Genomic DNA, 22,647 nt, shown 5'->3' on the forward strand with positions numbered 1-22,647 from the left:
TCCAGGTTTAGTACATGTCACAAGAAGATGTTTCCCAGTTTAAGAAGAGCCTGAACTTTCGTAAAATCCCACAGTCAGCCCCATAAGGGCAGGCCATACGTGCATTTGTCTTGAATGCGTCAGTGCTAGTTTTATTGGTCTCTTGCTGCTTGAGTTAGCAAAATGTAGAACTGTGGAGCCAAGTTTGTTCCCGACTTCACCCGATGAGCTTTCCAATATAAATGGTCATCCATTCGTATGCCAAGGTAGCCATGTTTTAACTCGCTTAGTTGGTTTACCATTAATCCTGAATGTCAACAATAACTTTGATTTAGGAATAATTGTCATATATTTTTCTCTTTATTGATTATTAACTTCTGTACGTTACAGAATAACTCGAAGCCTTCGAAAAGTTGATGCATTGATTTTTCAGTACGCGCTAATATTACTGCATCATCTACAACCATCGGATCGGAATATTCTCCTTCTCCAATATCGGAACATCAAGACGACGATTCCTGAGAGAATCCGTTCCATTGATGTGAATGTTGAATAAAGCCGGGGCAAGTACGCAACCCTGCCCAACGCCAATGTTTATTTCAAACTTCTCTGTGCATTCTTCTTTTACACCAAATCTTACTCTGGAATGATTGCCGCGGGGCAGATCCTTTCGGATACTCAAATAGTTGCTTGGAAACCTCCTTCCTCCTGAAGACTCTGAAGAACAGAACAGCGACAGAATCGAATCCTGTTTTTAGGCCTCTGAAGACCAAGTAGAGCGGGGAGTTTCCAGGGACACAAACTTCATACAGATCATGTACAACCTCAGAGCCGGGTTGATTCTACTTTGGCCTTTTCAGGATCCAGCCTGAGAGTTTGAGGCAATATTGTCTTCCTCTGTCCAGGTCTCGAGTCATGACTGTAAGAGTTTCCCAAAGATTTTCCTGATGTTGTCTAATTGGGAAATTAGCCGATAGTTGGAGGGGTCATCTCTCCCACACTTTCTTGTGAAACACCACAGTTATGGAAGACTTCCATGATTCTGGAATCGCACCAACAGTCATTACGGTGTTAAATAACGCTGTTAAAGACCCTGAAGCACTGAACGTCTGAACTGGCCCTCCCTCCTCTCCTCTGAATCCATGCAATAATGCTTTGCAAAGGTGTGGAGGAGGGAAGCCCATGTCACCGCACAGTAAATCTCAGCCACAGGAACACCCCTGACAAGTGCTGATGCAAAGGACTCTGCTCTCGGGGACTGAGCGCAGATTCTCTAAGTCAGTTCCTTTGTGATGCACAAGATGATGCAATGAGATAAGGTCCTCTTCTGGGCAGAGGTGCCCTTCATGAAGCTACTACAGTCCGCACCTAGGGTCAATATAAAAAAACACTTCCTTTTGGGGCTCTTACTGATATGATCACGCCCTTCCTTGCCCGTATTGCTGCTCTGCTGTTAGTGCTGCTGCCTGGGCCCTTGTTGGGATATTGTGGCACCACCACAGGACTCCATATTATTTCTTCTCTGCTCCCGAACACGGACCGCGGACTGCCTGGACTCCATCTCCCACAGGGCAGTGCGGTCTCACGTGAGGAGCAGCGACAGCCAGCCACTAGGTCCATAAAACTCTCCCGGGGATCCCACAGCGCGGGACGCGCGTGGGCCAAGGGCGGGCCCGCCCTTGCCCGTCGAAGCCCGGAGGAGGCTGGGCTGGGCCCCCCTCTAACAAGTGGCCCTACATCATACCACCTCTATAACGACCTTCAGGTACAGATTTTAATTATAACTTTCTGTTGATTCGTGTGAAGCGGGATTGGTACTTAATGTCGTGGTGGAGTGATTATCTGACGCATTTATAACGAGGGAAGAATCATTACTATGCCATGAGATAGAAATAACAGAGAGGCGGCTGCCTCTAGAGTTTGAGTTTAAGTTTGAGTTTAAAAATTCTTATATAGCGCTCTTACACCAGCGGTTTCATGGCGCTGTAACTGGCAGATCTCCACGAAAGACAGGGAAGGGAGGTCGGGTAACAGGGAATTAAATAAAAATTTTACTGAAGAAGTAGGCTTTAAGTTTCTTTCGAAACTGGGAATATGGGGTTAAAGATCTAAGATCAAGGGGTAATGAGTTCCAAAGGGTTGGGGCAAGGGTCGCAAATTTTGAGCCCCCCCACTTTTTCCGGCGAAACCGGGGAACCATCAAGAGGGATTGAGAAGAAGATCGGAGCTCCCTAGCTGGCAAGTAGGGGATAATCTCCGAAGAAATAAATGCAGGGGCCGTACCCAATCGAGCCTGGTAAGTAATAGATGCAAGCTTGAATTGGATACGTTCCCGAACCGGAAGCCAATGTAAAAGTTTCAGAAGGGGGGTGACATGTGAGGATTTAGGAAGGTTAAAGACCAGCCGCGCCGCCTGGTTTTGGATCATCTGCAACCGCCTGAGACTATATGCAGGAATACCCGCATATAGGGCGTTGCCATAATCCAGGCGGGAGATGACCATCGCAACGATGATCAACTTCAAGGCCTCAAAGGTGAAAAATCGAGAGACCTTGCGGATGGTACGAAGAGACAGGAAAGAGGAAGAAACCACAGAACTAACCTGGGAGTGAAGGGTAAGGTGAGAGTTGAGTTTAATACCAAGGGTTTTTACCGAAGAAGAGGGGACCGGAGAGGGACCAAGGGAAGGGGGCCAAAAAAGTGAAGACCAGGGACTGGAGCAACCACCTGTCAGCACCAAGACCCCCTATCTCATTCAAGGCGAACCTCATTAGGATTACATAATCCAGCAGGTATCTCCCAAAACGTAACCCAATCCTGCTCATCACCTTATAACTTGGGGACACTACCAGTGGTCTCTGATGTGATGGCCCTTGTACATGATGAGCCGCCAGCACTAAAAATGGATATCTCTAACGGGCCAAGCATAGCCTCTAGAACCCGGACTTCCAATTCTTCTATTGGGGGCACAAAGGCTAAGCCGAAGGCAAAGGCATCCGTGAACCGTAAGAAGGGTAAGGGTCCATCAAAACAAAAACTTCAAAAGGAATCCGAGTGTGACTCCCAGACCAATACAGCGGTAAAGAGTTGCTCTGTAGGTACTCAGACCATGGATGTTTCATTGTCTACGCAATTCTGCCCAAGGAGGACGGCACAGCCATTAATGCCATTAATATGACAGTATTGGACACTGCCCTTGATCGGATCAGTACCAGCCAGGGGTGGCAAAAGATATGCTGCCGCCCCTGGTAGGCCTTGGATACACCTATGCCCTGAGCACATATAGTGCATGGTACAGGGGCTGACAAGGTATCCAGTACCAAATTGGTGATGTACCTAGGGTACATAGAGCCCATTTAAAGAGAGAGCAGATAGCCTGGGACCCTGATTAGCAGGATCCCAGGCCAACTAAGTTGAAAACCAGCTAAACACTAGGCAAAAAATCTGGGGTAACCATAGTCAGGTATCCACCCTCCTACAGATGTCTTATAGGCTAATCTTGCACTTTTTATATCTGCTCGATCTTTTATGGGTTTATGTAAGGAGGTTATCAAGGCTGCATGGGTTTGGGAACATTGGGCATCAAACTGACCGCTTCTCTTGTCAGCCCATTTCTTACTTTTTGCCCGTAGTCTATTTTGTATAGTCTGAATTATTTTCCCAAAAGAACTAAGAATATCTGTTTTGTTAGTGTTTTCATCGAGATAAGCTGTAAAATCATCTTTGCAGATGGTTAAGAGGTGCTTACAAAGTTCAGATTGATTGACAGCCGCCCATTTGACTGTGTAACCATTTTGTCTATCTATAGCAACATCTCCTGCCAGGTGTGTTGCGAGTGTTTTACTTGCTAATGCTTTGGCAGGGAGTTTTAAAAGGACGCTAATCGGTTAATGATCGCTAAAAGCAACAGCATACCATATACTCTTAAGTGCATTATAATCCTCGTGGGTATTGCTAACTTTGGTTTGGCTTTATCAAAATATGTCATGTTTGGTGTCATACATTTTGGAATACTACCCCCTCGCCAGTTCTGGCGGCGGGGGTAGCATTCCACCCTTCTAGAGGCAGAAGACATGTTACTTTACTGAAAACGCGGTTGTTAGACCTGGCATCATTGGCATGAGTCTCTCCTCCATTTTTTTCTGTTTGCCGCAGCTGTTTACGATGTTTTTGCTGGTATATTGCTTTGGGCACTGTGCCACTGCTGATCAGTGCCACAGTGCAAGTGCTCCCTATGTGAAATTACTGTATTGATTGAATTCCATGTTTGGCTTATTTGGTTTACTGTCAGTCCCTAGTAGAGTGCGCCAGGAGTGCCAGGACTTGTAGATACAAATGCTGCTAGTGGGCTTGCAGCACGTGTTGTGCCACCCACAGAAGCGACCTGGTAAAATATGTCTAAAGGTCTGCCATTGCTAGACCTACGTGCAGTGGTACTGTCACGCAGACTGCGCAAATACACCTACTTGCCAGTCCCTAAACCTTCCCTTAACTTCATGTCAGTCACCCCTATGGTAGGCCCAAGGGCAGGGTGCATTGTAAGCATAAGGTAGGACAAGCCTGACAAGGTTGGCATGTCCTAATAGTGAATTACAGCCATTTTCGTTTTTCACTATTGTAAGGTTACCTGCTTTCCATCAGTTAGAATGGGCTGCCAGGATTATTAATGCTATAATCCTAGCGGGCTCGGGGAGCATGGTGCAATGTCGAGTTTGGTATCCCTGAACTCAGGGGTTAATAACGCATCCGTTTGGGTGGATGGTTTTTGGACTCTGTGTTTGAAAATAGCACTTTTAGAAAGTGGCTATTTTCTTGTCTGACTGTCTACTGGTCTCTGCTGGTTTGGTGTGCGTGTGACAGGAGCTGGGTGGCTCCAGAGGTCTGAATGAGTCAGTGTGGGGTGAGTGAGGCATTTGCATTGAGAGTAGGGGAAGAGTAGCTCCTGATAGCCTGCCCTGCCTGACACAATGCTGGCTTCACCTCCTGCCAGGCGACTGATGACTCTGTGCCTGCCAGGGACGATCCTGGCCCCACCTCCTACCGGGCGACTGATGGCCCTGCCCCTGCCAGTGACAATGCTGGCTCCACTTCCTGCTGGGCGACGGAAGACTCTGCCCTGCACAGTAAATAGGCCAGGTGCCTCGGACTGGCAACACCCACAACAAACCCAGGATGGGGGGAAATTCCCCTACATGGACAAAGGGATCAAAGCCAAAAAGGGGTATAAGAGAAGGACCCCTGAACCAAGAATTTAGATCACTTCTGACAAGGAAACCTGAACCAAGGACAAGAAGCCTGCTGATCCAAGGACTTGCCTACCCCTTCTGCCAGTGTGCTGTTTGTTGGGGGAATCCTGCAGTTGCTTCTTTATTTTTGCCAAGGAACCAGGAGTGAGGAACTGTGTGTGTACTCTCAAGCTTTGCTAAAGAAAATCTCCAAGGGTTGGAAGAGTGCCAACCTCCTGTTGAAGTCACAGGGCCAAAGGACTTCATTTATTTGCTAAAAGTGCTTGTTGCTGGAACCCGAAAATCCAGCACCTCTGAAGAATCCAGCAATCTCGACGCCGACGGACGCCGCCAAATCCAGCTCGACATCGTGAGTACAGCTCCCGTGTCCCGCATCCTCGCCGCCGGCCGCCGGGCCCGATCGACGCTATTAGCGAAGCCGCTGCCGACGCCTCGACACCGAGCCCTCTCGACGCCGTGAGCGCCGCTCACTCTTGCAACATCATCATCGACATCGACGATGACGCCTTATCCTGCTTCGCCTCGTGAGCGCTGCTCCTGCCTGACATCTGTCGACGCCGCTGCAGATCGCCCCGACTCCGAGGCCCGATCGACGCCGAAGACGCAACGCTGGACAGCTCGATGCCGCTGATCATCGAGTGCTTCACTTTTCCAAGGTACTGTGTTGTGGGGGTCTGTGCGACTCCGGGCTCGACGTAGCGCTCCTCGCGGTCGACGCCGAACCTTTGGATTAACCTTGCCTCGACGTCGTGTGACTCCCATGTGGGTTACATTGTTGCCAAGAACTGTGTTTTAAAGAAGAAGAGTTGCTTTTGTTACTAAAGACTTTGTGCTAAGAAGAAACTACGCTTGAACTATTATTTTTCCTTCCAAGAGTATTTATTAAGATTGTGGTGTATTTTTGTCGTTATTTGGTCTTGTGCTAAGGCTTATATAAACATGCTTATTTTTATAACACTACTGTGTCGTGTCCATTTGTAGTGTATTCACTTTATTACTGTATGTGGTCATAAATGCTTAATGCACTGCCTCTGAGTTAAGCCTGTCTGCTTTGCCAAGTTACCAAGGGGGTGAGCAGGGGTTATCTAAGTGTGTGATCCCCTTGCCCTGACTAGAAAAGGTGTGTCCCTATTTGTCAGAAGTGTATACCTCTGCCAACTAGAGACAGCCGCTTCTAACAGCGGTTAATCCTAACCAGAGCCCCAACATCACAAAATGGATGCTGCTGCCACAGACACAAGTCTGACCTCCTGCTGCTGACTGAAATTTGGCTGGGGAGGCCTGGACAAAAGGTTTCCTGTCACAGGGAGGTGTCACACCACCCAAGACAGGAGATAGTGGATTGTAGCAGGGAAGGTTGAAAGAAACTAGACACTGCCTGGGGCACACAAGGTGCCCCATGCAAAATCCAGTCAAACCAGTTCTGGGGCACTCCAGCCCCAGTCCTGGCGTGAAACTGGACAAAGGGAAAGGGGTGTAACCACCCCCTTCCTGGGTCCCACCCATAGGAGGGACCTAGCAGGTAATCCAGCCCACAGATTTGGAGTAAAGGTGGGAGCAGTGCCAATGCACATCAGATTATCCTGACTGAAACTTATGAAACAAAACTCTGGACCCTTCGACATCCTACTCGATGTAGAAGACTGAAGAATCTCCCTTGTGGTCAAGGAGTGACCACCCTGTGTAAACAGGTACCATCCAGCACCTCACCGTTTGCTTTGTTGCAGTTCTCACCAGAACTCGAGCGACAGAGATCGACAAGACCCAGCTTTCCTGCCTTCCAACAGCTTGATCCACAGTCTATCCAGAGCTGAGACCCGTGGAGGCAACCTGAAGCGTGGGAGCGGCCATCTTGAAAAAACTATGAAACGCTGACCGTGACGCTCCCAAGGCTCCCTCAAAGCTGTGCATTGGAGTTTAAGAAGCTCCAGCCCCGAGCAGCTTTTTCACCGAAGTTCACCCCTTCACACTCACCGAGTGCTGCGTGGGGCCCTTTTGCATTTTCCTGCTCGACGCGTTGGTCCGGTCGCTTGCCCGTTGGCTAGTGGCCCCAGTACCGACGAACCAAAGAATTTACACTGCTAGTCTGGTTGCTCCAGACTGGCCCTTGCACCCCTGAAAAGGAGCACCCGCTCTGACCTTGCTGGTCCGAGTAAGAAGCGATCTTCGAATCCTGCGTGGGTTGCCTTTGCCAAGGTTCGTTAGCTTCAATCCGGAAACCGACACCGCCGACAGCAAGAGCCTTTATGGGACAGCTTGTGATCCACTCCTGGACATCCTCGGTGCCCCAGAGTCCACGTGACAGCGGAGACAAGCTTCACGACATTAACATGATTGCGCCCGACATCGCCTGGTTCCTTCCTGGTTCCTTCCTGGTCACTGGCTAGGGACCCAGACTCTGCCCCCTCTGCTTTGAGGTTCTCTACATCTTCGATCCACCCTTGGATCACACCGGACACTTCTCTTCTGGCCGCCTGCAGCATCTTCATCTCCAGGCTCCATAGATCTACACGACGAGACTCGACACGCTTTTGCACCTGTGCACCCGCTTCCTGTGGGTAAGGTAACTCTTGAACGCCGGTGCTCCTGTAGTGGTTTACACCTCTAGTGTCTAAGTCTAAAGTTTTGTCCTTCTAGTCCAGTCGGAAGACTCCTAAAACTGTAACTCAATAACTTTTACGCACCATTGACTTTGCATTGGTGCATGCGTGTGCTTTTAGCGCTGCACCCGAATCCCGCGGGCTACTCCCGTCCTAACTGCTGTTAGTCCAGTGTAGTCCAAGCGATTCCCAAGGCCCTAGGCCTTACCACTGATTGAATAGTGATACTTATACCACTTTTTTGATATATGGTTTGAGTGGCCACCGGCCTCATCCATAATTGTGCAACTTTCATATGTTATATTGTGCTTTTGTTTAAACGCTTGTGCTTCTTTACTCATAAAGAGTTTTGGGGATTATTCTGAGAATAAATACATATATTTTTATAATATATAACTTGTGTGGTGTCCTTTCATTTGATATTACAGGATTGCATATGGTAAAACAGCTGGCTTCACATGCCCTCTTGAGTTAAGCCTTTAAGGCTGCTTAGTCCATGCTACCCCTAGGATAGCTTGTCTATAAGGTTGACTTACAACCACCACCATAAGGGATTGTTTGGACTGATACAAGGTGCCCACAGAACTGTGGACATCATACATCAGGCCAACTTCTCACATTGGTGTGCAGCGGTGCAGATTTGAGCTTGCTGTTGTTTTACCATTGCAATCTTTTTATCAAATTGAAAGATCACATTAAGTACCATAGGTACATATAAACAAAGCTTACATATTTAAGTTCTACTGAACTTAGTAGTTGTAGATCAAAGGGAGTAGCACACCCTGCCTACAACTCACTAGCAAGGTACAGTAGGAAAACACTTAGTGTAGGTAACCACTTACACCTCACTAGAGTCATGTCTGGCACAGGAGAAGCGTCCAGCTCTCTGCCTGTGGAAGGTGACCTTACCAAGGCACCCTCCAGCTATGACAAACTCAGCCATAAGGACTTGAGTACCTTGTGTACTGCAAGAGGGCTGAGAAATGGTCACAACCCTACCATTTCTATCCTGATAGCCATCCTAGAGAAGGATGATCTTGAGAAAGCTAGTACAGCTCCCTTAGGGTCAGGAGAAGGAGTGAATCCCCCAGATGTTGAGAACACTACCCCAGAAGCTGAGGTGGTAGACCCTGAATCAGAAGAGGAAGGTGAAAAGTCAGATCAGGATCAAAGGGATACCCAGGTACCAGTTGGGAGGCTTAGCCAAGTCAACTTGGACCTACATGGAAATGGAGAGGGCCAGCACCTCCCCAGATTCCATAACAGAATACTCCCAGGCAATAGAAGGGAGAGATCTCATTCTAGGGATTCTAATCTTTCTAGTGCCTCAAGGGAATCTCAAAGGAGAATGACTTCCCCCCAGAGAAAAGAGCATAGGGCCAGGATGAGGGCTGTCCAACTCCAGATAGAGAGGGAAGAGGTAGCCTTGGCCCAAGCTAAACTTGCTTTAGCAAGGGAACGAAAACTGTGTGGGGAGATACCCACTGGTGGCAGCATTATTCCTAGAGAGAAAGACAGGGCCTATGATAGTCTATCTATAAACATCTGAAATATGGTAATATTGCCCCTGTGCACAAATTAAGAAGTGCAGGTGTTTGAAAAAGCTACTGCAAAACTGATCCTAATGTTTCATAGTGCAGAATACAAATGGTCCGTCATTCTTCACGATAGATGCAACTTTGCCTCGGGGGTGGGGCTGGGGGTGGGGGAGGGTCATCCAGCACCAACAACCCAAACTGACATCTGTTACCAAAAGCCAGAACTGACATTAGACCCCAACCTCCAGGACTCACAATAAGTTAACATCTTCCAATAACCAGAGCTGACATCAGTCAACAACATCCCGGACTGACATCAATTCTCAGCATTCATCAACTGATCCATGAGTGAGACTGAGGCCAGGCTGCCTGACAGTTGTCGAAGCCGTTTCTTGCCCCAAAACATATTTTTACATATGTACAAAACGTACTTTTACACATGTACAAAACACAAGTTGTGGTTTGGAAGCTCATTTCTGAATTTCAATTTGTCTTTGCGATTCAGTATTTGAAAGCGGCGTGTTTAGGACATCCCGCCCACATACTGAATCTGAATGGGATGTCTGAATGTTTTGCGACCAAATTACAGTTGCGTAATTTTCAAGCTTTACTGACTCCTTTAAGGCGGTGTTAACCCATTCGCAATGGGACCCCTTCCCCTTTGAGAATAAAAAAAAGAATATATTTTAACAGTAGGGTGTGGTCCTATGGGGACCACTGCCTAATCTAAAAAAAATAAAATAAATTAAACTTCAAGGTTTTTATTTTAATTTTAAATGCATCCTGTGTTCCTTTAAGGAAAATGGGCTTCATTTTATTTTAAAAAAGTTTCTTCATTAATAAGCAATCACAGACATGGTGATCTATGATCGCTGCTAATCCCAGTGGGTCTCAAAGTGCGAATTACCTCACTAATATTCATGCGGTAGGGAGATTTGCAACAACCTAGGAATCACTGAATAAAACTGAAAGAATTTCATACATTTGGGATAGCGATTTCCTAATTGTGATTCACAGAGAATCGCAATTAGGAAATCGCTTTCCCTAAAATCTGTACATATGGCCGTAAGCTGCTGCTTATATCACCTGAACCTGCCGAAAACACCTGAAATACATCGATTTATTTTGTTCTTGAATCCTCAGGTGATTAAGTCCACACATCCATAAATGTTCGCTTTCATTGGTTCAGGCAAAGTGATCTACTGAATCAAGGCAGACAACTTATTGGTTGTCTGTGTTTGCCTGCCCCCAGTCCCTTCTCAAAGCAGTGTTAGCGCTGCAGCCTGCTGAGTATAAGGGGTTAATTACCAGGGCCTGTTCACCCTCAGTTACAGAACTCTGTAATGTGCCGAAATAAAATTAAAATGTGTCTCTGAGGCAAAGTCTTGTCACTCATGTTCAGTTAAAAATAAAATAAAAAAACTCAGGAAGCACACAAGAGCTGAGACATTCACCGGAAGGCTGTAAAACTCTACATTTGTTAACCAGACAGTATTCCCAACATCTTGGCTTCTGTGGTGTGGCTTGGAGTGACCGTCCTATAAATCTGACTCCTCCCACATACTCTGAAAAATATTACTGATTTTGTATATCACAGACCCTGAACATGGGGATTGTTTCCACTGTAAAAAAAATCCCACTCATCGCCCTTTACCCTGGTTTTTCTGCATAATGCCAGAAGCTGAGCAGTATACATTATCCAGTCTAACACAATGAAGGGCGTTTAACTAGGGTTTCTACCCCCCATTCTGTGTTATGTAATATGCTCTTCCCTGTGTTCCTCCTTTGTTTTGTAAGCCTTTCTGTTGTAAAGCACAATGTTTTCATTTCAGTCCTTTGAAACAAATAAAGCCTAGAAATTGTACTTTGTCATGTTGTGTATAAAACAAACTCCCCTTGAAGGCATCAACATGGAGGGAAAACATTTCCATTGCCCTATATGGATGGGAGAATTATTTCTATTGTGACACTCATTCTGTCTGCACACAAGAAGATCACCCTCATTTGTCGCACTTCATCCAGATATTGTATGATCACATGCATTGGTGGCCTGCTTCCTTCAATGCTGGAGATGTTCTGGTACTGCTCCCTTAACCCATTCGCTGCATTTGTCGGCCAACAGCTGTCGCGAGCACCACCTCGGTAGTGCTGCGCACGTCTATTGGCCGACACGGCCCCGCCCACTCCGCTAAACTGCCGCACTGTGTCGGAATTGCCGCCACAGTTAAGCAGTTAAGAAATACATTTACTAGACCTCTTTCCGCAGTTTTTTTTTTAGGAGAGCTCTGTATACTTTTGTCTTTTCAGTGCATCTGCACAGCTGCGGGCATGCCATGATGTGGCCGGGGCACTAATTTGCCCAAGGATCAGTTAAGACACCATTGTTTGTCCCTTTCAGCTAGCTTGTAGATGCATAGCCCGGGCATCCTTTTGCTCTACATACCACGCCCCTTCTAAAAACAAATGCTAACATTTTGATGCCATTAAACAAAACAGTTGCATCTCTGAAAAGCTTGGATGTGTTTTAACTCTTTACAGATTGATTTAGAGAGACTCACCGGTGTACTCTAGTTCTCCTTTTGCAAGCTCCTGCTTGGCCCACTGGCATTTTATGACTAGTTTGGACGCAGAAGAGGGAAGAGTCCCTGCTAGAGTCAAAAGGAGGTTGTTGCATCGAGAGGAACATTGAAAAGGGTCTCTCTCCATGTGCCTTGAATCTTTACCTCCAGGGCTTGATTCTGATTCACAGGATTATTTGACCAGACTCTGTTACATGCACTGTCGGTTGGATGAACTTGCTTCGAGAGGCTGTGAGATGAGATGTTGCAAGGGTTTTGTAACCAGAGGAGTACAGAATACCCCGAAAGGGCTCTAGGTTTCGCAACTTCTAGAACTCTACTGAAGAGGAGAATTATGTGAAAATGGCTTACCCATTTTAGACCAGTGACAACATGCAAGTTGAGCCATGATCCAACTCCTACTGTGCCAGCTTTGAGCCAAGCCAACAACTTTGCTTCTTTGCCAATGATCTGCCCGGCACCAGCAACAGTTTTGAATGATGGACTCCATCTGTGATGCAGAGGGCCATACTGAATGGTGCTCGTTCCCACCCACGTCTTGAACGTCAATCAAAGGGGCGTTCAGTCCACAGGGCCAATAGCCGCTTCCACTCCTTTCACAGAGGTGCGACTACTTTTTTAAACATGTTGTTTGGCACCTTTGAGCTAAACTGCAAGCACCTATATGCCGCCTGGCTACTCTCTGCCACCCACACCTAGATTGAATACCCCCTCGTTAGGCCAAATCTTTTTCTCCCAATCCACAGAATTACAGTTCGAACTGAACAACACTCCCCAGCAGAAGTGCAAATGCGCTTTACTCCCATAAGATGTCTGTAGGTGGTAACCCCGGGTCAGAGGTTGTTTTTATAGACTTTTTAAATTTGGAATCCAAAAATGAGCTCCAAAAGTGTTATTTTTATTCATTCATTTTTTTCTCTTGCTAAATTTTAATTTTGGCCTGGAATATTACATTCTTTATTTCATGACTGTATTGTTTGTGTTTGGAGATAACACCTCCCACTTCAAACACCCACCACTCCCGGAGGAAAGAAGAATCATAAGGTTTTTATTGTCATAAATCTCACCATGTGGCCAGTTCTGTTCATTCTGATTTGACACAAGATAGTCACCAGATCAATCCTACTGAGGACATTCCTCTCGTTGAGCTGCCAGCAACCCAAGAATCCTCAGGAACGCACAACGTGGAATATTTCCCACAAGTCGCTAGTTCCGTCCTCACAGCCCTAACAACTCCACTCAAAAGGAATACTATTCTCGGAAATCACCTCTCGAGTTCTTGCAAATTATAAGTGTGATTATTAGTCGGATGGTAAGTGGATATTACTGGTCAGGTCGTCTAACTCTAGTTCAAATCACTGCAAAGCTCCACATTTCACATCTATCTGTGTGAACCTCACTGTAATCTGCAAGAGCTTGTCTTGTACAAGCCTAAAGTCAACAACCAGACCGAGGACTACCAGAGACGGGCCAGGTACCACAGCTTTCATCCTAATTTAAATGATATTGGGCCCTATGTATCAAGATTGCATATTGCGATTCTATAATTGCGAATGTTACCGATTCGCTATTATCGAATTGCAAAATGCAATGTATGTAGGTGTTGGCAACATTTTTGCGAATTCTACATATTCCTTAATTGTGACTCGCAATTTGCGAGTCGCAAATCAGGAATGGCTTCCCATTCATTTCTATGGGCCTAGAGGCCCATAGCAATGAATTGGAATTGCATGCACAATTTGTGAGCACCCAATAGGTACTCGCAAATTGCGCATGCAATTTCAAGGGTGCCAAAAGAACACCCTTTTGCACCACTGAAATATGCGTGTATGCACATCTGGTGCACATGCATGCCCTAAGAAAAATGCTAAATTGTGCATTTTTCTACGGATTTGCAATTTAGCACCAACTTGAAGTTGATGGTAAATTGTGATTCCTTAAAGCAGGGGCGCAATTTAAAAAGCGCTTCCTACATTGCATTTAGAGAATCGCAAATTGCGATTCTCTAAATGCATGCGCAAAATAAATAATCTCAAAGATTGTGATTCCCTTTTTTGCACTTAACTTTTGGGATGATAAATCCCAAAAGGCTTTTTCCCGTTTGCAAAACGGGCTAATTCTGTGAATGGGTCCATTTGCGAATGGGAAAATGCTTGATACATCTAGCCCATCGTCTCTCCAGCACCTTATGCAAGCCCATGTGAAATCGGCGCCATTAAACAAATAATGTATAACTTAGTCATGTGGATCAATTGAAGATAATTAGCCATGCTCGCTCATTGATTATTACAAAATGTGTATTGTTACAACTGCTACACCTATTGTTATATACACTATTTTATGCTTCACATTCGATTTATAATTACAGTAAGCATGTGAATAATATCCTTCCTGATCCCCAACTAACATACCAAATACTACATCTATTCTTGTTACTGTCGCTATTCATAAAATTGGTAAACTTTCAGTTGTGGGCTAAGGCAGATTCTGTTGCATCTATTAAATATCAGATGCAACAACTCACACTGACAGTTTGAACATTAATAATCTTATTAATTAGTGAAGTAAGAAGCAAACTAGTTACTCCCACGCTGATGGCAAACACAATTCAGACGTCTCACCCATACTTTCAAGGCTCTACATAAGACTGGTCCACAATAACTCAACAATCACATCTGCTTTCACAAACCTTCCAGACACCTCTGCTCATCCAGACTCCTACTTGTACAAATCTCAGGCAAAGTGAAAACCAGATTCAGTGGTCGAAATGTCTCGTCATAGATCCTAAAACTTGGAACAAACTGCTGCTACACATCAATACCTCCCCCTCAGTTCTTGAATTCTGCAAGAAGCTGAAGACCCGGCTCTTCGAGTAGTCCCACTAGGCCCAAGGGATGCCTAGACTCACAACTACTCCGCGTCGGGCTACCCTGCTGGGTGATAGTGCGCTCTACAAATCTGCATACCATGACAACCTTGCGCCCCTCTTACTCACAAAATGAAGTAATTGAAGGCATCAGGACAATCAACAAGAAAATTGATGATAGTTTTTATCTATTATTCTAAATGTCATGAATATTTGTCCTAGGAAAATATATTCACCATAGCTTTATTTGATCACTAAAATTATAATAAAATCATGAAAGCAATAAAAACAAACATGATATTAAATACATATAATGCATAGAAACATCCAACGAGAAATGTGGCCATTCAGTCATATTAGCATAAGCAAAATATTGATTACAACTCTGACTTATTGATCTATCATTGCCTGCGATGACATTCAAGGACATATGTTGTTCTTAAAACCGTAGGTTGGTCCCAGAACAGTCATGATTCCCATTTACACCTTCTGTCAGGTCCACCTTCTTAATACCATTGCTTGCATGTTATTTTTAATGTATATTTTAATATTATTATCATTAGTAGTATGTTATACTCTAGTAGCAATTCAATATGTTTTACTTCGACAATTCCTGTCATTAAAGCATTTTACAGTTACATTCAGCATATGAAGTATTACTTTTTTTTTTTTTTGAGCATTACATACTATTTTTTCTCATATGAGAGCCAAAGCATCGCAGCATACAAGACTAGGTTAGTTTCAAAATCTGGGCACCATCCATTTTCCAATGTCCTCAAATAATGCTCCATAGTGTTGACGTAAGGCATCTATATGATACATTAGATTAGAGTAGGGCTACAATATGTTTAGTTATAAAGAATTGTATTCACGTGAGTCCCATTTGTTGGTCAAAGATTTCAAAGGTGAAGTGCCAACTCTGAAGTGAAAATAGAGATTTCTTTCAAGAGGCACAGTGATAATATCCCAGTAGGGTTTCAGGAAGGAGCGACGTTTGAAATCTAGGAACCTTCCTGTCCATGGCTCTCCTCCTCTCGCTTCGCATTGCCAGATCCATAGCCAGTAATGCGATTCCTGATGAGGGGATAGGTTTGCAGGATGGGTTTCCCCAAAGTTCCCTCATACCCTTATCTAGTAGAAAGCTTTAATTTGCTGTAGCCACTTGATTTTGTGAAGCCTTTCGGCATCTATAACATCCCGCTGAGCCAAAGCTTATTGAGCAAGTTCAGGTGTGGACCAAAACCTTCTCCAGTATACTAACGGGTGTAGGTTGACTTCATTAACTAATCATTTTCTGGCCAGATCAAGTATCAGAGGTGGGGGAAGGTGAGTTGGACTTCTCAGAAACTTGTTCTCTGAGAGGGTTAGAGAGGAAATGTTAGGGAACTCCCGAGTTCTGAAGCATATGGAACCGACCCCAACACTTTAGCATCATAGATTTTTAAAGTTGGACCGATTGATTTAGAAAAAGAGCGACTGTGTTCCTTCACTATAACTCAGATAATCTGTCTGTGCTTAGGAACCATGGCATCCATTTGTGCTTGCAGGACACGGTCGAACACAAGGAGACACCAAGATAATTAAATACATCTGCCCTCTCAAGTGGCTTGTCCCCCAACATTATTCTTCCCTTGTAAGATCTATGTTGTTTGAAAGACATATATTTCGTCTTGATGGCATTTGTCTCAAGACCTCGCATTCTGCAGAACTCCTCGAAATGGTGCAGGTCACGTTGCAGACATCCTGGTGTTTCCGGGATCAGCAAAGTATTCTCTGCAAACAACAATATGGGTTTTTACGTACTGGCCAGAGTAAGGGCGTCGGTAGGAAAGCAAGAGAGAAAATGAACAGTGCCATTTAGGAACAAGGAGAACAGAGTAGGGGTCAAAACACAGCTTTGGCAAACACGTTTGTCTATAGGTAGCTGGTAGGTAAGTTTACCCAGCCCACCCCAACAAACCCGGACAAAATTACCTTGATGCATATAAATTACCAGAGAAAGCAGATCTAACGTCATGCCCAATTCAAGGTGGAATGACCATAACTACTTATGGGGAACCAAATCAAATGCAGATTTGAGGTCGACGAAGGTAGCATACATACCGTCTGTCGATTTTCACTACCCTCCTGTATAGAAGTAAGAAACTGGAAATGTGATCGATAATGCTGATCTTGCGCTAACCTGCTTGCAGGCATGAAAGGATATAATTATCAATTATGCAATCCTGGATTTTAACTCAATTAAGTAATAAGCCACTAGTTCCCAGACAGGCACCGGTCTTTTTTATGAATAGGAATTAGTGCAGCTCCCTTGGAGGAAGCAGGAATGGGGACACCACTCGAGATGGCGCTCGCCAGAATGAGTAGATACTTAGACCACTTTGCCCAATCATGCAAAAATACATCAGCAGGAATGCTGTCTGGGCCTGACGCTCTGCCTCTGGTAACTGCATATGGGTCTTTAGCGACATATGCAGCATCAAACAGACCTCAGACTGGGGCTACAGGGAAAGATGCCAATGCATCATTTAGCTCACTCCTGGCAGCATTAGAGGAAGTGGCCTCAGACTATAGAAGGAAAAAATTAGCAACTGACGGGGGCAATAGAAGTATGGGGTGGGTGGGCTTGCCTGTCTCTAACCCACTTAACTAAGGTCCAGATTCTAACAGAGTCTTGGCAGAACAAGCAGCTTGGAGGTCTTTCCATCTCCCCTCATCTCTCTCTCTTTTCACTTCGGCCTGAATTTTATAGTTTCTTTGCGAGGTGGGCCTGCTGCATATCTTTAGCTTTTCTTGCCCTGACCAATAGGGAACGATTCTACTGTGCTCCTTACCAAACCAACTTTTTGCTGTGAAAGGGAGTGTGCGAGTTTGATGCAGGAGTGATGAGAGTAAGACTATTATTAAAGTCAACAAGAAAACTTAACCCACTACATGCAAAGCTGATTCCTGCGCCCCAGAGAGCCTTTTTGGTTGCAATAAATGCCATCTGCTTTTTACTGCCATTGTGTAGTTCAGGAACATAGAAAGCTTGGCCCCAGCCACTTGAATGTGACCACGTATGCGTGCCCTCTGCAGCACCAGGATCATATCCTTACAATGCAGGAGATGTGCAGCTATTGGTTTCCGCGGTGCCCATGGTGGGGGAGGGTGCGCTGGCAACCTGTGGGCACAAGCACAAAGAACTTCAAGAGGCCAATGCTGGACCACTATTGTGGTCAGCCAACTTTCCATGTGTGCAACCAGATCTGCTCCTCTGTCTCGTCAAGGAAGCCCACGATCTGGATGTTATGTGCCTGCTGCACTTCTCTGCATCCTCCACTCTATGTTCCAGACTTGCCTCTCATCTGGAAAGGTGGCGTAGCTGGTCTTAGAGCTCCTTTAACTTCGAATAGACCTTTCCCTAAGACGTTTGAATTGGTCCGTCATCTTAGCTGGTCTTCCTGGAGAATGTTCAGGTCGATTGATACATTGTCTATTTTACTCTCCAACACCGGCCTGGAGGTGTGAACTATGTAGAATAGCTGATCAAGTTTATCATCACAAGCCGGGGCCTTGTGTGCATCTTGCTGCTCTGCTAATTCGGGCCCTCCTGCAGCGGTGTGGAGTTAGACGGCAGTTGGAGCTCTCCTTAGTTGGGTGATTGGCTGCACTGTGGGAGTATGAGGGCTTGGGGCAATGGGGCCGTTGTGAATGGAGATGGGAGTGGGGCTCTACTGTGGTGTGTTGAGTCTGAATGGAGGAGGGGTAGAGTTGGGAGGCGTTTGGCAACTTCATAGCGGGGGACGTTTGGTGCTGGTTGTCATTGGAGGGCGGGGTGGGGCACGGGGGGGCTCAAGCAGAGTCTTATGACTTGCTAGGAGTTTGAGTTTGCCCGGTAGAGCGTTCCACGCCTGTGGTACGATAAGGGATGTGGTCCTCTTTATCGTGAGGAAAAGGAGTCAAAGAACTCGAGGTTCTCATTTTTTGCCTCTATCAGGATGATGCCATTCTCGAAAATGGTAGTGGAAATGGAGCCGGTAAGGGACTGGTGTTTTTGTAGGGAGATGGTTAGTTTGCGACTGTGAGCTGTGATGGTGGTTTTGGCGATTAGGAGGTGAGTGTTAAGGCTGTTGACCCAGTGGTTGGGTCTGACGGTGTAAAAGATTAAGTCCATTTTTAGCTGCCCTCTAGATGGGCAGTGGAACGTGTCTACGATTAGTGTTTCGGGGAATTGTCTGATAACTCTGAGTTTAAGGAGTTTTTTTGCTTTGACAGAGAGTCTATGGGGGCAAGAAATAGCGAAATCGTTTTGACCGTGGGGAGTTAGGTAGTTCAGGGTTAGGCATGGGTATTCGTCAGAATGTATGGCTGGTGGCTGAGGGAGGAGGAGAGCCATTCGAATGTGAGGGGGGGAGCTGTTTGTTGCAATGCAGGGGTTGGTAATTACAGGGAAGGGTTCTCCAGAGGAGAATACTCCTACTGTGGAGTGCCCTGGATCTACCCTCTATGGGGAGCACCGGGTTCTTTTGTGATGAGGATGAGGATCCCGCTCACCTGAGTTGCATGAGAATCCCGCTCACCGGAAGTTGCTAAACCCGGTCTTGGGCAGTACTTCCAGCGATTATTCCAACTATGGTGTGTCCCCGGTCTCACCCCTTTGGGGAGTACCGCGTGATGGGGTGTCCCGCTAACTGGCTGTTGCTGGGTCGAGGTGAGTCTTTTCTCTGTGGTTATTACTTCCAGCGTGGGTGTTCAAGTAGGTTCATCCTACCTAGCGGTAGCGTACGTACGGTGGGATTCAATCTGGAGTGAGGTCTGCTAGTTAGGACCATCGGGGATACAGACCACCTGCCAGGGGGGTGCATAGTCCTGTTTGGGTGGGGGGGGGGGGCGGGCAGTAGTGCTCAGTTCCCCACTAGAAGTAAGAGCTGTTTGTTACCAGGGAAACTATACGCCAGACACCAGCAAGACTATGTGATTAGAGATTTCAGCAAATGAGCGGCCATTTTGAGGTGAGATGGCCCCTGTGCAATAATGTGGGTATGGGGCTCTGCAACTTCAGGAGTGATCGTGCTGCTGTCGTCCTCTTTGCTAATGACCAGCTTGGGTGGTTGGAGGCGCTTCACTTTAGCCTGGGGCTGAGTTAGTTTGGGTGGCCATTTTGGGGTCAGGCAGCCCCTTAACAAAGAATGGAGTTGGGGCTTAACCTCCGGCGAGGCTTTCTTGGTCCTGCCGTCTTTTTAGCCCACCACAGGGGTTGTGCTCCAAGTCGGCAAGCTTTTGGTGCTTATTGCTCATTTTAAGCACTGGAGAGCACCGAGTTTGCTGGAACTGTTGTGGGGTGGTGGCCATCTTGAGGACAGGCGTCCCAATGCAGTGGAGCATGACGGCGGTCAGTCGTTGCCGATTCCTCCCTCGTCGAAACTACTTTGCTTAACTGAAATTGCTTTATCATTCAGGGTCGGACTCCTCCTCGCGGCATATCGGTGCTCTACTGGCTGCCTCCGGAGGGGGTCACCGCCCTCCGCAACTCTCCTGGTCCCGCACTACTCCCAGGACCGCTCCGGGACTTCCCACTCTGCCATCTTTGAATTGCAACCCCAGCTTCCCCCAGACCTGAGGAACGCCACCCATTGCCCTAGGGCCTGTTTGGCATCCCTGTGGTGGGGAATTAGTTAGTCAGGAGGCGTGTTGCACCCAGAGGCTAGTCACACCCCTTAGGCAGGCTCCATGAACTGAACAGCCAGAGAAGGGTTTCACCATCTTGTTTTGGTGAAATAGGGACTTCTGGGTCAGGAATATGCCCACTCCTCACTGGACGCGGTCATGTAGTGGGTGTAGTTGCCCTAGGAGTAGGTAGCCCATTGGCTTCTACTTTGTACTCCCCTAAACACCCCTAAATTTAGTATTTAGGGGTCTTCTCAACACTGGATCCTACTTCCTGGGAACTGAAGAAGGACAAAGAAGAGACGACACCGCGAGAACAAAGGACCTGCACAGAAACTGGCGAAGCTCTGCCTTGCTGCTTGCTCCTTAACAATTGCAAAGACCTGACTCGCATCCTCCCCAAAACTTGGAGGGCTGCCCAGCACTTCGACAACCAACTATCATCTCATGGCATCTGCAGGCACCAACCAACCATATCTATACGGGTCACCATGTTGCTGGCCATCGTGCCCACCGAGAGAGCATCACTTCAGGAGGCGGTCTTTGTGTCTCCAGGAGGTCAGGTTCGTCTCTCAACTGAGTTTTGAGATGCCAGACCCTCCAGGAGCTCTCCCTGCACCAATACCCTACACACCAGGGTACTTGCACCATCCAAGGTGTCTTTTGTGTCCTGCCCAAACACCACTGACTTGGAAGCCTTCCTGCACATCGACGGACATCAGGACAGAGGAGACCCATGACCAAAGTGGCCCTGTTGTTTTGTTTTCCTTCCCTCTGCAGATCCATCAACAACCATGAGAGCCTCGAATACCAATGACCAGCCTGCCAAGACCCTCTGCACCGAGCTCTGTGACTTCTGACTTTGTCCCCTTGGTCTAGGCACCACACGACCTGAGCCCTCCTTCATGTTCACCTGGACTTGCCCCCAAGTCCCTCCTTGCAGCCCTTGCTTCAAGTCCCATTGACTTCAATGGTGTAGTGCTTGAGGCCGCCATCCCGATAAGAACCTCTGCACCCAGACACTCAGGGGAAGGTAAATCGAAACTGCTGGAGGTACTTTGGACATCAGCCCGAGCACCTTAAGTCCAAAAGGGCACTTCAGAACTCTGCCTTCAAATACCTGTTTGCTATCTCTTTCTTTCTCCCATAGGATAACATTGTTATGCACGAGGCTCATGCTTCAAAACCGTTATTTGAGTATTTTTCAATTGTCTTCTAAATTGATATCGTGGCTTGTACCTAAGTTATTCTAAAGATCTTGGTGTCTAAATTCTTATAAAAATCTGCTTTATTTTTATAAATTGGTCTTGAATTTCATATTGAATGTGTGAAACATTTATTGACTATGTGTGAGTGCAACAAATGCATAACACGCCTCTCTGTTAAGCCGTAGCTGCTCGACCACACTAACACTAGTTGAGCACTTGGGATTATTAAAGTAAGTCCTGTAAACCAATAAGGGTCACCTGGACTTTTTGCATGGTGTGCCCTTACATTGGCATCACTACACAGAAGGCAGACTCGTGCACCTCCATCACCAGGCATCGGAGCTTGGTAAAGTACTACAGAGCGGATGAGTAGTTGAAGGGAAGACCTCGAAACTCTTAAATCTGTCCCCTCCAACCAAATTGGAGGACTTGGTGGTGAGGAGGGTATATAGGGACAGGAAGGTAAGCATTCTTTAAGGCCAGTCTCAAAATCCAGTCCCCCGCCAGGAGGACATCTCGTAAAAGATGGATACCTTCCATCTTGACGAGTCGACAGACCAGTTACTCGTTGAATTCCCTCAGGTTTATGACCAGTCTGAACCCTTTGTCCTTTTTTCTTTACTAAGAATATGTTGCTAACAAACACTTTTGTATGTAATACAGGCCTTGCGGCTTTTCCAAAAAGGTCCATCAACTCGGATTCTATCAGACTCATCTCCTCAGGTGAGAAGATCAGAGGTCTCAGACGTACCCCCTGGGTTGGGGATCCATAGAACTCTAGGTGGTAGACAGAACCCATGGGGCTGGGGTGATTTTCCTCCAATTCTGAGCAAACCATAGGATTCTCCCCCCAAGGTTTTGAGGGAGAGAAAGAAAGAATATTGTTTACCGATAAAGCCTCCTGGTGCACTGGTGTGTAGAGACAGGCACTAACTGTGAGATGAGAGCTTATATATGTACTTCAGAGAGCTCAAGTTTTTGA

At 46.4% G+C, this 22,647-nt stretch overlaps 1 protein-coding gene across 1 annotated transcript in view; it reads left to right on the top strand.

Annotated features, from left to right (window-relative positions):
• LOC144758988 (uncharacterized) overlaps positions 1–21,317 on the top strand; it is a 100,654-nt gene extending 79,337 nt beyond the window's left edge. The window contains exon 7 of the mRNA XM_078646461.1: positions 21,238–21,317. Within this exon, the coding sequence (XP_078502587.1) occupies positions 21,238–21,317 (80 nt within the window). The remainder of the gene's footprint in view (positions 1–21,237) is intronic.
• Positions 21,318–22,647: the final 1,330 nt, after the last annotated feature.

The sequence above is a fragment of the Lissotriton helveticus genome, chromosome 1_1, assembly GCF_964261635.1.
Source record: "Lissotriton helveticus chromosome 1_1, aLisHel1.1, whole genome shotgun sequence".
Classification (NCBI taxonomy): Eukaryota; Metazoa; Chordata; class Amphibia; order Caudata; family Salamandridae; genus Lissotriton; species Lissotriton helveticus.